General features: G+C 47.5%; 1 protein-coding gene across 1 annotated transcript in view; it reads left to right on the top strand.

Moving 5' to 3' along the window:
* Nucleotides 1-1,787: 1,787 nt before the first annotated feature.
* Nucleotides 1,788-13,856, top strand: part of slc6a7 (solute carrier family 6 member 7) — a 75,679-nt gene continuing 63,610 nt past the window's right edge. Inside the window, exon 1 of the mRNA XM_087988559.1 lies at nucleotides 1,788-1,995. Within this exon, the coding sequence (XP_087844685.1) occupies nucleotides 1,912-1,995 (84 nt within the window). The 5' untranslated portion in view covers nucleotides 1,788-1,911. The remainder of the gene's footprint in view (nucleotides 1,996-13,856) is intronic.

Here is a 13,856-nt window from a genome sequence, read left to right as displayed (position 1 = left end):
GCGCTCCCTCAGCACTGACCCTCCGACAGTGCAGTACTCCCTCAGCACTGACCCTCTGACAGTGCCCACTCCCTCAGCACTGACCCTCCGACAGTGTGGTACTCCCCCAGCACTGACCCTCTGACAAAGCGCACTCCCTTAGCACTGACCCTCCGACAGTGCGTCGCTCCCTCAGCACGGACCCTCCGACAGTGCCTACTCCCTCGGCGCTGACCCTCCGTCAGTGCGGCCCTCCCTTGGCGCTGACCCTCCAACAGTGCGGCAGTCCCTCGGCGCTGACCCTCCGACAGTGCCCACTCCCTCTGCGCTGACCCTCCGACAGTGCGGCGCTCCCTCAGCACGGACCCTCCGACAGTGCCTACTCCCTCGGCGCTGACCCTCCGTCAGTGCGGCCCTCCCTTGGCGCTGACCCTCCAACAGTGCGGCAGTCCCTCGGCGCTGACCCTCCGACAGTGCCCACTCCCTCAGCACTGACCCTCCGACAGTGCCCACTCTCTCAGCACTGACCCTCCGACAGTGCCCATTCCCTCAGCACGGACCCTCTGACAGTGCCCACTCCCTCAGCACTGACCCTCCGACAGTGCCCTCTCCCTCAGCACTGACCCTCCGACAGTGCCCAGTCCCTCAGCACTGACCCTCCGACAGTGCCCACTCCCTCGGCGCTGACCCACCGACAGTGCGGAGCTCCCTCAGCACTGACCCTCCGACAGTGCCCACTCCCTCAGCACTGACCCTCCGACAGTGCCCACTCCCTCGGCACTGACCCTCCGACAGTGCGGAGCTCCCTCAGCACTGACCCTCCGACAGTGCCCACTCCCTCAGCACTGACCCTCCGACAGTGCCCTCTCCCTCAGCACTGACCCTCCGACAGTGCCCACTCCCTCGGCACTGACCCTCCGACAGTGCCCACTCCCTCAGCACTGACCCTCTGTCCGTGCGGTGCTCCCTCAGCACTGACCCTCCGATAGTGCCCACTCCCTCAGCACTGACCCTCCGACAGTGCGGCACTCCCTCAGCACTGACCCTCCGATAGTGCCCTCTCCCTCAGCACTGACCCTCCGACAGTGCCCACTCCCTCAGCACTGACCCTCCGACAGTGCCCACTCCCTCGGCGCTGACCCACCGACAGTGCGGAGCTCCCTCAGCACTGACCCTCCGACAGTGCCCACTCCCTCAGCACTGACCCTCCGACAGTGCCCACTCCCTCGGCACTGACCCTCCGACAGTGCCCACTCCCTCGGCACTGACCCTCCGACAGTGCCCACTCCCTCAGCACTGACCCTCTGTCCGTGCGGTGCTCCCTCAGCACTGACCCTCCGATAGTGCCCACTCCCTCAGCACTGACCCTCCGACAGTGCCCACTCCCTCAGCACTGACCCTCCGACAGTGCAGTACTCCCTCAGCACTGACCCTCCGACAAAGCCCACTCCCTCAGCACTGTCCCTCCGACAGTGCGGCGCTCCTTCAGTACAGACCCTCCCTCCGTGCTGCATTGGGAGTACTATGCTCGATATTATAAAAAGCCTTTGCTGTGATCTTCTCCTGTTCCGAGGTTATTCAGAGGATGTGCTGTATTGTTTGTGTTTTGCATTTTTGCCCTTCCATCATAGATTGGAAATATTCCACTGACACCAAACACAAAACTAATCTGGAAGGATTGGTGTGTGAGTAGCTCCACCCTCTGTCGCTCTGGATTAGTAAACCTGTGATAAACACAGTGCCCTCCAGGTGTTTTGCTGCTGTCTCCCTGGTGACAGGTGGAAGATCATCTTTCAGGTGAGACTCTTGTGTCATTGTCAGAGCCCATCCGGGGAACTGTTTGCCTGCCAGCAGCTTGGTCCCTGCCTCTCGCTCTAGCTGCAGTATATTTATCTCTTCATGTCAGACAGCAGCCACTTACACTTGTTTTAAATGAGACTTCTCAAAAAATGGGCCAATTACTTGAAGAGCGCAGACAGCATCGGACAGGAAATAAAACCATCTGGAACTCCACAGGTGAGACGGCTTTGGGGAAGGTGAGGGGTTGTGGGTGTTTAATCAATCCAGTTTGAATCTTTAACCCCCCCCCCCCATCAACTTTTCAATCATTTCAATGATCACTTGAAAGCTAGTCAAGCAGGTTGAGAGTAAGTGGAAGTTTGACACAGAGTTACTGAAACTGAAACGCCTTTGGTGGAAAATGGTTTGAAATACTTCACCGACTATGAGGAAGTCAATGATCCTGGAGCTATTAACGATGCAGAGATTGCAGGAGAGAAGGAGTGACTTTCACTGTTCTTTAACCCTCAAACATTGGCGGCTCTTGTGCTCTGCTTTATAATTGCAAATCCAGAGAGAGTATCAACTGCAGAAGCTGATGTGGGGTGGGAGGTGGTGAACAGAGGGGCTGCCGGGTCTAGTTTCAGCTTGCCTTTATAGATAAACTGTTTTTCTCCTCGAAGATGTGGGGTTGACCTGTGGTCAAGAAGGCTGCTATATTAATGCAATTCCTTCCCATCTGGTATTTACTGATTGAGAGAGGGTTTGGGAAAGTGTTTGGAGAACACAATCTTTGCCTCACATGCAGCATGTCACTGCAAGTGACTCACTAAATTCTAATTGAAGCTATGAATGTGGACAGATCTGATCTCTCTGCTCATGCCTGAGCATGACATGGCTAACAAGATACAGAATAAACTAATTTCTGGTAACCAGTTAGAACAGGAAAGTGAACTCACTGCAGCATCAGCAAACATCTACAGCTGCCATCCGCTCGGGAGAAAGAAAGATTTTATGCAAGAAAGGTGGCCATTCACCCATCCTACCTGTGCTGGCTCTTTGGCAGAGATGTCCGGTTATCCCCACTCCCCTTACTTTTCACCAGCTGTCCCTCCCCTCATAGCCCAGTACATATTCTCTTTGTAATTATTTATCCAATCTGCAATTTCCTTTTGAAAGTTGTTCTTAAATCTGCTTCCAATGTCCTTTCAGGCAGTGCATTCCACATCACAATAATTTATCATTTTAAAAATAAGAAATACTTAGGAGTCATAGAGATATACAACACGGAAACACACTCTTCAGTTCAACCTGTCCATGCTGACCAGATATCCTAAATTAATCTAGTCCCATTTGCCAGCAATTGGCCCATATCCCTCTAAACCCTTCCTGCGCCCATCCAGATGCCTTTAAATGTTGTAATTATACCAGCCTCCACCACTTCCTCTGGCAGCTCATTCCATACACACACCACCCTCTGTGTGAAAATATTGTCCCTTAAGTCCCTTTTAAATATTTCCCCTCTCACCTTAGACCTATACCCTCCAGACTTGGACTCCCCCACCCTGAGGAACAGACCTTAACTATTCACCCTATCCATGCCCCTCATGCCTTACATTTATGTAACTCCTTTCACAGCCATAGGATGTCCCAAAGCCTAATCCAGCCAATGGAAGACTTTGCCTTGTATAGTCATTGCTGTAGAAAACATGGAAGCCAGTTTAAGCCCAGCAACTCCCACTTGGTTCAATCAGACACAAATACCCAAACCTCCACTTACACAACATCCTCAAATCCCCAAGACCTCCCAAAGAGGTTGGCATTGCTGCCTCTTAGTGCCAGGGACCTGGGTTTGATTCCAGCCTCGGGCAACTGACTGTGTGGAGTTTGCACATTCTCTCCGTGTCTGCGTGGGTTTCCTCCCACAATCCAAAGATGTGCAGGTTGGGTGGATTGGCCCGGGGAAACGCAGGATTATGGGGATACAGTAAGGGGCTGGGTGGGGTGGAATGCTCTTCAGAAGGTTGGTGCAGACATGATGGACTGAATGGCCATTTCCAACTGTAGGGATTCTTTCAAAGTATTCTTGTTGAATGTTAAATTCTGGGAAGTGATCACAGTTCATCCAGCATCTGTGGATCTGTGCACCAGCAACTTCAACAGGGAATCAAGAGGAATTATGATCAAAACTAATGAGTTACTTTATGAGAAGTGAGATATCAGTCAATCCTGTTAAAACCAACTGATTTAGGGGTATTGAGTATACGAGCTGGCAGGTCATGTTATAATTGTACAAGACTTTGGTTCAGCCGGATTTAGAATACTGTGTACAGTTCTGGTCGCCACATTACCAAAAGGATGTGGACGCTTTGAAGAGGGTGCAGAGAAGGTTTACGAGGATGTTGCCTGGTATGGAAGGTGCTAGCTATGAAGAGAGGTTGAGTAGGTTAGGATTGCTTTCATTAGAAAAAAGGAGATTGAGGGGGGACCTGATTGAGGTTTACAAAATCATGAAGGGTACAGACAAGGTGGATAGAGACAAGCTTTTTCCCAGGGTGAAGGATTCAGTAACGAGAGGTCACGCTTTCAAGGTGAGAGGTGGAAAGTTTAAGGGGGATACATGCAGCAAGTACTTTACACAGAGGGTGGTGGGTGATGGAAGGCGTTGCCAGTAGGCACGGTAGATTCATTTAAGATGCATCTGGACAGATGCATGAGTAGGTGGGGAGCAGAGGGATACTGATGCTTAGGAATTGATCGACAGGCTTAGACAGTACATTTAGATCAGCTCAGGCTTGGAGGGTCGAAGGGCCTGTTCCTGGGCTGTAAATGTTGTTTGTTCTTTGTTTACACATTTATTTAGGATGCTGAGGCTTCATTCACCTGTTTCACAAGTGCATTGTCAGAATGGCTCAGCTAAGTGCCCTCTGAATGTAGGGTTGACGTGTCTTTAGCAGAATATAAGGCTGCTCTCTCATTAGAGAGAGATGATTGGTGATGGTTTAGCCTGAGAGTCACCACACTTCAAGTAAGAGGAAAGGTTTGACAAGGAAAGTCCCTCATTGTAACCAAAGCTAATGCAGAAATTGAACCCACATTCTGGCATTACTCTGTATTTCAAATCAGCTGTCCAGCTAGCTGAACTTGACATAACTCCCCAGAGGCCAGTATCCCATCACCAAGTCCCTGACACTGCTCCAGCTCCCTCAGAGCCAGCTCTCAGAGTGAACAGAAACCCTGACCCTCCTGTTGCTATCTGTCAGCCAGGGCTCCCTGATTGAACCAGGCTAACAGCCCAGTCAGGGAATTCAATTCTATAACGTCCACCTGGTTGACCTCACTCTAATCACTACAGAGCTATCCAAATCAACCACTCTTCATTCTGATAGTGTAGGGATTCTGAATCTGATCTTGCTCTGGGAGCTGAGACTATCATCTGATCTAAAGTGCAGCACAACAGACTGCAAAGTGGCCAAATGTGATGTCATCAAAGTATTTTCCAAATGATGAGCAGCTTGGAACTGTGGAGGAGTGGAGGGACTCAAGGATTTGAAAACTAGAGGACAAATGATAACTCAAGAGCTGAATTAACAGGAACACAGTTGTATAACAGCGAGGAGGTGAAGTTTGGGTTATATAAAGCACCATATCACAGGATGGAGATATTAAATCTTGAGAGAGTCCCCAGAATGAGCCCAGTGATGAAAGGGTTAAATGAAGAGGATAGGTTACATTCTTTCCATTTCAGAAGCATGAGCTATTTAAGATGATTAAAAGATTTGATAGAAACTATTATTACCATGCCACCCTATAGTGATTCATGTTAAGTTCAGCAACCTGGTCCTTGCTTTCTGTCAACCTAGGCTGGCATCATTTGCACCTTTACCTAAGTCGTCTTCCTTCCAATGAACCACAAAGGTAGCCCAGGACCTGATGATCTGCAGCCTTAGGTTGTAAAAGGATAGACCATAGAGATGCTGGAAACATTAGCTTTGACCTTACACAATTCCCAGTTACCCAAAGATTGAAAATTAGCAAACCTAACCACACAATTTTAGAAAAGAATAAGGTTTAAAAAGGAGGATCTAAATGGCGTATAAAAGTAGGGAAGTGTTATTGTAATTGCATAAGGCATTGGTGAGACTGTATCTGCAGTACTGGACACAGTTTCAGAGAGGGTTCCCTAGATTGATTCCAGAGATGAGGGGTATGTCTTATGAGGAGAGAATGAACAGTTTGGGTCGATACTCTGCAGAGTTTAGAAGAATGAGAGATCTAATGGCGGGACGGCCTCACAGCACCAGGGACCCAGGCTCGATTCCTGCCTCGGTCAACTGTCTGTGTGGAGTTTGCACATTCTCCCCGTATCTGCGTGGGTTTCCTCCGGGTGCTCCGGTTTCCTCCCACAATCCAAAAATGTGCAGGTCAGGGTGAATTGGCCATGCTAAATTGCCTTCCCCACTAGTGTTAATGTTAGCAGGGAAATGGTTCTGAGTGGGTTACTCTTCGGAGGGTCGGTGTGGACTGGTTGGGCCGAAGGGCCTGTTTCCACACTGTAAGTAATCTAATCTAATCTAACTGAGGTATGTAAGATGCTAAAGGGAATTGTCAATGTAGATGTAGAAAGGATGGTACCTTATGTGGGACAATCTGGAATAAGAGGTCATAGTTCTAAGATTGGGGGGGGGGCAGGTTTAAAACAGGGATGAGGAGGATAGGCTTCTCTCAAAGGGTCATCAATCTGTGGGATTCACTCCCCCAGAGTGCAGTGATTGCTGGGACATTGAGTAAATTTAAGGAGTACAAAGAGAGATTTTGTAATTAGGAACAGGTTAAAAGGTTATGGGGAATGGGCAGAAAAGTGGAGTTGAGATGAAGATGAGATCAGCCATGATTGTATTTAATTGGGAAAGCAGGCTTAAGGAGCTGAATGGCCTACTCCTACTTATATTCTTACAGAAAGGCTGGTTTGCCCAGTAAGGCAGCATCTGAGGAGGAGGAAAATCAATGTATCGGGCAAAAGCCCTTCACCAGGACTGATCCTGATGAAGGGCTTTTGCCTGAAATGTCGATTTTCCTGCTCCTCAGGTACTGCCTGACCTGCTGTGCTTTTCCAGCACCACTCTAATCTTGACTCTGATACTTCAGCATCTGCAGTCCTCACTTTTGCCTGGTTAGCCCAGTGTCAGTTGTATACACAATGCTGACATCTTTGAAAAATCAAAATATTAATCAGAGTCAATACAGATTTATGGAAGGGAAATTGTATTTGACAGATTGCAGTAACTAAGTCAACTCTTTCCAACACCAGCAAGTGTCTGTGCTCACAGGAGAGAAAATGACAGAAAGTATTCTACAACATACTAAAACCTTACTTGAGCCGTTGGTGGTGCTTTGAAATAGTTATTGAATTATTAGACATGTTGTGACAGTGCAGTTGGAAAGTCCAAATATGATTCAGCAGTATCAACATAGATTTGGAAAAAAGAAATCATGTTTGATAAATATCGTAATATGGATAAGGGGAACTGTTGGCCAAAGTGTATTTCAGTTTTTAAAATGCAATGAATAAGGTGCCATATGAGAGGTTATTACATAGAATAAAACCCATGGGACTGGGGCTGAAATATTGACATGGATCAAGGATTGGGAATGGACAGGAAACAAACGATAGAAGCAAATGGGACATTTTTGCATTGGCAGGTTATAACTCGCTCTTTATAACCAGGATTAGACTTTGGTCTCAAGTATTTCCGGCTTACATTAATAATTTCAACAAAGGAACAGAGTAATATATTTCTGTTTGCTGACAATACAAAATAAATTGGGAGAATAATCTATGAAGAGTGCACTAAGGAAATAGAGGACACGAGCAATTTGGCAGGAATATGGCAACTGGAACATAGTATGGCAAACTCTGAAAATAATCAGTTTGGTAAGAAAAATTTAAAAAAACGCAGTGTGAGACTGCTTAGTGAGAGACTTGGAAATGTTGACATTCAAAGGGAAACCCTCCCAGATTCCAAAGGTGACCATCTCGGGAGTTTTCCAGTCAGTGGGTAGGCGACTGTCAAAACTGATCAGTACCCAGAATCCTCTGCAGCAGTACGGGCATGATACAGTAAAGGATTTGAACAAGTTGCTGTCTCGGAATTTCCTTATATTCTCTCTCTGCCTCTGATAAGAACATAAGAAATAGGAGCAGGAAGAGGCCATCCAGCCCATCACACCTGCCCTTCCATTCAATAATTCATGGCTGATCATTTGTGGCCTCAGCTCTACTTACCCGCCTGCTCACCATAACCATTAATTCCTTTACTGTTCAAAAGTCTATCTGTCTTTGCCTTAAAGACATTCAATGAGATATTCAGAGTTTATGAGAAGATTTGTAGCTCGGGTGCTCGTTGTTGTGGTTCTGTTTGCCGAGCTGGGAATTTGTGTTGCAGACGTTTCGCCCCCTGTCTAGGTGACATCCTCAGTGCTTGGGAGCCTCCTGTGAAGCGCTTCTGTGATCTTTCCTCCAGCATTTATAGTGGTTTGAATCTGCCGCTTCCGGTTGTCAGTTCCAGCTGTCCGCTGCAGTGGTCGGTATATTGGGTCCAGGTCGATGTGCTAATTGATTGAATCTGTGGATGAGTAACCTGGACTCGACCTGGATCCAATATACCGGCCACTGCAGCGGACAGCTGGAACTGACAACCGGAAGCAGCAGATTCAAACCACTACAAATGCCGGAGGAAACATCACAGAAGCGCTTCACAGGAGGCTCCCAAGCACTGAGGATGTCACCTAGACAGGGGACAAAACGTCTGCAACACAAATTCCCAGCTCGGCGAACAGAACCACAACATTCAATGAGGTAGTCTGAACTGGGCAGGGAATTCCACAGATTCACAACCCTTTGGGTGAAGAAGTTCCTCCTCAGCTCAGTCCGAAATCTGCTCCACCTTATTTTGAGGCTATACCCTCTAGTTCTAGTTTCACCCGCCAATGGAAACAACCTCCCTGCTTCTATCATATCTATTCCCATCATCATTTATATGTGATTCTATAAGAATTCTATAAGATCCTGCCTCATTCTTCTAAATTCCAATGTGTATTGTCTCGATCTACTCAGCCTCTCCTCATAAGCCAATCCCCTCAACTCCGGAATCATCCCAGTGAACCCCCTCTGCACCCCCTCCAGCACCAGTCCATCCTTTCTCAAGTAAGGAGACCAAAACTGTACACAGTATCCAGGTGTGGCCTCACCAGCACCTTGTACAGCTGCAATATTACCTCCCTATGTTTAAACTCCATCCTTGTAGGAATGCTGGACAATATTCCATTTGCTTTAACTACCTACTACATCTGCAGACCAACCCTCTGTGATTCATGCACAATGACACCCAGGTCCCTCTGCACAGCAGCGTGCTGCAATCTTTCACCCCATTCAAAATTGCTTTTGCAGGAGGCTGCAAGGTTGATTTATTTGGTTGCATCAGGTTCAATGACCATGGCCGAGCTTCGTTAGAGAGTGAACGCCACATTCAGACACCAGGGTGAAGCTTTCTGAGTGACAACCCCATGAGGGCCACACACCGTACCTGGGCCCACCATTGAAGATTCACTTTGAATCGTGAGCGTCAGGCTGCATCACCAGCCCAACTCAGTTGTGACTGTCCTGATATTTGTTGGGTGCTGGGTATGTCAGCTTGAGAGAGGGTCTCAGTGACTGGGATTGTGTTCCACCGTCTGACCTACAGAAGCTGGTTCCCAGCCAACTCTGTACTGATCAGCCGCTCTTCTCTCAGGTCGCTACCACTGTCACATTGACCATGAGTGCCCAGCACCCCACATGCCATTGGTGACTGGTGTCGCCTTTACTCTCTTTTTAGAAATTTACTGACAACCACCTGAATCACAGCAGTAGCAGGGAGGTGAGGCAGGTAATGTTTAGGCTGTTGAGGCAGTCCCAGTGCCGACTCCTGCCTGCCCTGGGGGGGCAGGGGACGGGGGGGGGGTGAGTTTAGGTTCTCAGCAGCGTCTAACTCCAGCTCAGGTCCATGGCGATGGTCATGGAGCCGGGTTTGAGTCGAGTATGACACCCAAAGGTGACGTCAGTCCGAGGCAGACTCACGGTGGTGGTGGAGTTCAGTTTGAGTCGGTGCAGTACCTGGCAACATCTATGGTCTCTGAATTGGCAATGTCCGCTGAGGACTCATGGTGGTGAGGGTGTTGGTGGAGGTAAGGTGGTGCCGAAGACCTTTGTTCCCACAGCAGTGATGAAGGGACTTGTGCCTAGTCACCAGGCCCATGGCCTCATAGAGAGCACTTAACAAAGAGGACTGTGAAGGTGAACACCTTTTTTTTATTTCCTGACTTCTCTACCTTTAGAGTCTATGTTCTGGTTTATTTTTCTGTTTTTTAAGAAAGCGCCAGGGAATGGCAACACTATGCAACACTCTTCACTGTATTTTATAACAAAGTTTATAAACTAGTTTCCTGCTAGTTTGTCCAATGTAATACCAGCAAAACTAACATCATTTACAAGATACCATGCAAGAACTGTAAAAAACATTACTTCAGACACACTAGCAGGAAATGTCCCACCAGGATACATGAACACCAACTGGCCACCAAAAGACACGACCCACTATCACTAGTTTCTATACATACAGACAAAGGACACCATTTTGACTAGGACAACGCACACATCCTAGGACAGGCGAAACAAAGATACGAACGAGAATTCTTAGAGGCATGGAATTCTAACCAGAACTCCATCGATAAGCACATCGATTTAGATCCTACCTACCTTCCCTTGGAAAAAAGAACCAGAAATGCCAAAACCCACTTTAAGAAGCCAAGACCTGTAGAGAAGTGGGATATACCACCAGCACTTCACCAGAGACTCTCACTGATGATGTTACCTTGTATAGTGACGAAATGTCTGTAAACAAACCTTCCAGCTCAGCGAGCTAACTTACATACATATCATCAACCTGAACTACAAATCTTCTCAAAAATTGCTAACTCACAGTAACGTGGTTGTCTCATAACTGTCCTCTGAAATGACCAAGTGCGTCACTTTGGGCAAGGGCAGTTAGGGATCTGCAGTAAAATGGTGGCGTTGTCACATCTTATGAAAAAAAGTTTCCTTTGAATGAGGAATCCAGAACACTGAGACATTGTCAGGATTAGGAACTAATCATTTATGACTGAGATAAAGAGAAATCTCTTCATTCAGCATGTTGTGACTTTTTAGAATTCTCTGCTCCATGGTTGTTGATGCTCCTTCATTGCCAACATTCAGGACAAAGTTGGATGGTTTTTGCGCAGTAAGAGTTTCAGGAATGTGTGGACAGTGCAAACATTGTCTGAGGTGGAAAATAAGCTGGGATTGTGAATGGTAGAGCACTCTCAAGGGGTTGAAGGCCTGAGTCCAGCCCCAATTTCTTACCTTGTTAAGTGTTTCAGGTTTGAAATGTACGAAAGGCATTTTGAATGCTCACATTGCCAATCTACTGAACAGAACATTCTCTGGGTGTAAAATAACAGGAACCCAAGTGGGCGGGGGGTCCCTGACAACTGGCAAAGTTAGATTTCATCTCCTATTAATATCCCCCCATCCACCCTGATGTTTTTGACACCACCCATGATTTCCGGCATTGATAATGAGCTGCTGGATAAGAACAATAATCCTTTCAGACAGCACTGAGGCAGTACCGCTATCAATATCAGCCTGCAGGTATTTAACAGAAGGCCCTATACTCAATGCAGAGCCTGTGAAACTGTAGACTGGCATTCTGACTTTCCCCACTTCCGACAAATGCACAGCCATCTTGTTATTCATCTCACTGCTACTTCTGACTCTCCCTAAAGATAGAAAATTGAACCTAAAGTATGACCACATTCCTTTTGTTCCTGCCCTTCTTCATTCCAGTCAAAGAAAGATTCTTGTGCTTTCTTCATCAATCTCGATCTTTGGTTACCATTCTCATTGTCAGTTTAAGGATCATCGAGTCCTGCAGCACAGAGACAGGCCCTTCGGCCCAAACTGTCCATCCACACTAACCCCATTTCCCTGCACTTGGCCCATGTCATTCTAACCCTTTCCTATCTATGTATCTGTCCGAATGCCTTTTAAATGTTGTTAATGTACCCGCCCCAACCACTTCCGCTGGCAGCTCATTCCATGTGCGTACCACCCTCTGGGTAAAAAGGTTACCCCTCAGGTTCCTTTTATTCTTTCCCCTCTAACCTTAAACTGACGCCCCCTAGGCCTCGATTCCCCAACCCTGGGAAAAAGACTGAGTGCATTCACCCTCTCCATGCCTTTCTTAATCTTATACACTTTTATAAGTTCCCCCCTCAGTCTCCTACACTCGAAAGAAATAAGTCCGAGCTTGTCCCACCTCTCCCGATAACTCAGACCATCGAGTCCTGGCAACATCCTTGTAAATTTCTTCTGCACTCTTTCCAGTTTAATAACATCCTTCCTACAGCAAGGTGACCGAAACTGAACACAATCCTCCAAGTGTGACCTGTATCACTGCAACATAAACATCCCAACTTCTAGCCTCAATGCCCTGACTGATGAAGGCCGATGTGCCAAAAACCTGCTTCCCTGCCCTGTCTACCTGGGACTCCACTCTCAGAGAACCGTGCACCTGAACCCCAAGGTCCCTCTGTCCCACTACACTCCCTAAGCCCCTCCCATTCACTATGAAACTCCTGCCTTGATTTGACTTTCTAAAATGCCAGACCTCACACTTATCGAGTTTTGAGAAGATTTGAAACCCAAACATATAAATAGAAAGCAGGAATTTTCAGCATTGCTTCGCATGAGGCCCACTGAAGATGTTACCTAGTAGGGTAACGAAACGTCTGGAAATGAACCTTTCAGCTCAGCGAGCAAACCTACATCCAAAACCTCACACTTATCTATATTAAACTCTATTTCCCATTTCTCGGCCCACTTCCCCAGCTGATCAAGGTCCTGCTGCAGTTTCTGATAATTTGTGGGTTCAAGTCCCACTCATAGAACGTAGAACATTCCAGCGCAGTACAGGCCCTTCAGACCTTGACGTTGCACCAACCTGTGGCACCAATCTGAAGCCCATCTGTCCTACACTGTTCCATTATCATCCATATGGTTATCCAATGGCCATTTAAATGTCCTTAAATTTAGCGAGGCTACGACTGTTGCAGGCAGCACGTTCCATGCCCCTACTACAGAGTAAAGTAAATACCTCTGATATCTGTCCTATATCTATCACCCCTCAATTTAAAGCTATTCACCTCGTGCTCACCGTCACCATCCGAGGAAAAAGGCTCTCCCTGTCTACCCTATCTAACCCTCTGATTATCTTATATGTCTCTATTAAGTCACCTCTCAACCTTCTTCTCTCTAACGAAAACAGCCTCAACTCCCTCAGCTTTTCCTCATAAGACCTTCCCTCCATACCAGGCAACCTAGTAAATCCCCTCTGAACCCTTTCCAAAGCTTCCACATCCTTCCTATAATGCGGTGACCAGAACTCTACGCAATACACCAAGTGCGGCCGCACCAGAATTTTGTACAGCTGCAGCATGATCTCGTGGCTTCAAAACTTGATCCCTCTATCAGTAAAAGCTAGCATATGTATGCCTTCTTAACAACCCTATCAACCTGTGTGGCAATGTTCAGGGATCTATGTACATGGCCCAGTACTCTTTATTCCTGTTGCTCCTTCCAAAGTGAATCACCTCACACTTTTCCACATTAAACTCCATTTGCCACCTCTCAGCCCAGCTCTGTGGCTTATCTATGTCCCTCTGTAACCTACAACATCTGAGAGAGTGCTGTATTGTTGGAGGGGGAGCTCTGAGGGAGTGCTGTATTGTTGGAGGGGGAGCTCTGAGGGAGTGCTGTATTGTTGGAGAGGGAGCTCTGAGGGAGTGCTGTATTGTCGGAGGGGGAGCTCTGAGGGAGTGCTGTATTGTCGGAGGGGGAGCTCTGAGGGAGTGCTGTATTGTTGGAGGGGGAGCTCTGAGGGAGTGCTGTATTGTTGGAGGGGGAGCTCTGAGGGAGTGCTGTATTGTCGGAGGGGGAGCTCTGGGGGAGTGCTGTATTG

This window comes from Chiloscyllium plagiosum, unplaced genomic scaffold (assembly GCF_037043375.1).
Source record: "Chiloscyllium plagiosum isolate Xiang-an unplaced genomic scaffold, Cpla_swu_hap1 HiC_scaffold_6, whole genome shotgun sequence".
Lineage (NCBI taxonomy): Eukaryota > Metazoa > Chordata > Chondrichthyes > Orectolobiformes > Hemiscylliidae > Chiloscyllium > Chiloscyllium plagiosum.
The sequence above is the reverse complement of the archived record's forward strand: the minus strand, read 5'-3'. Positions and strand labels throughout refer to the sequence as shown.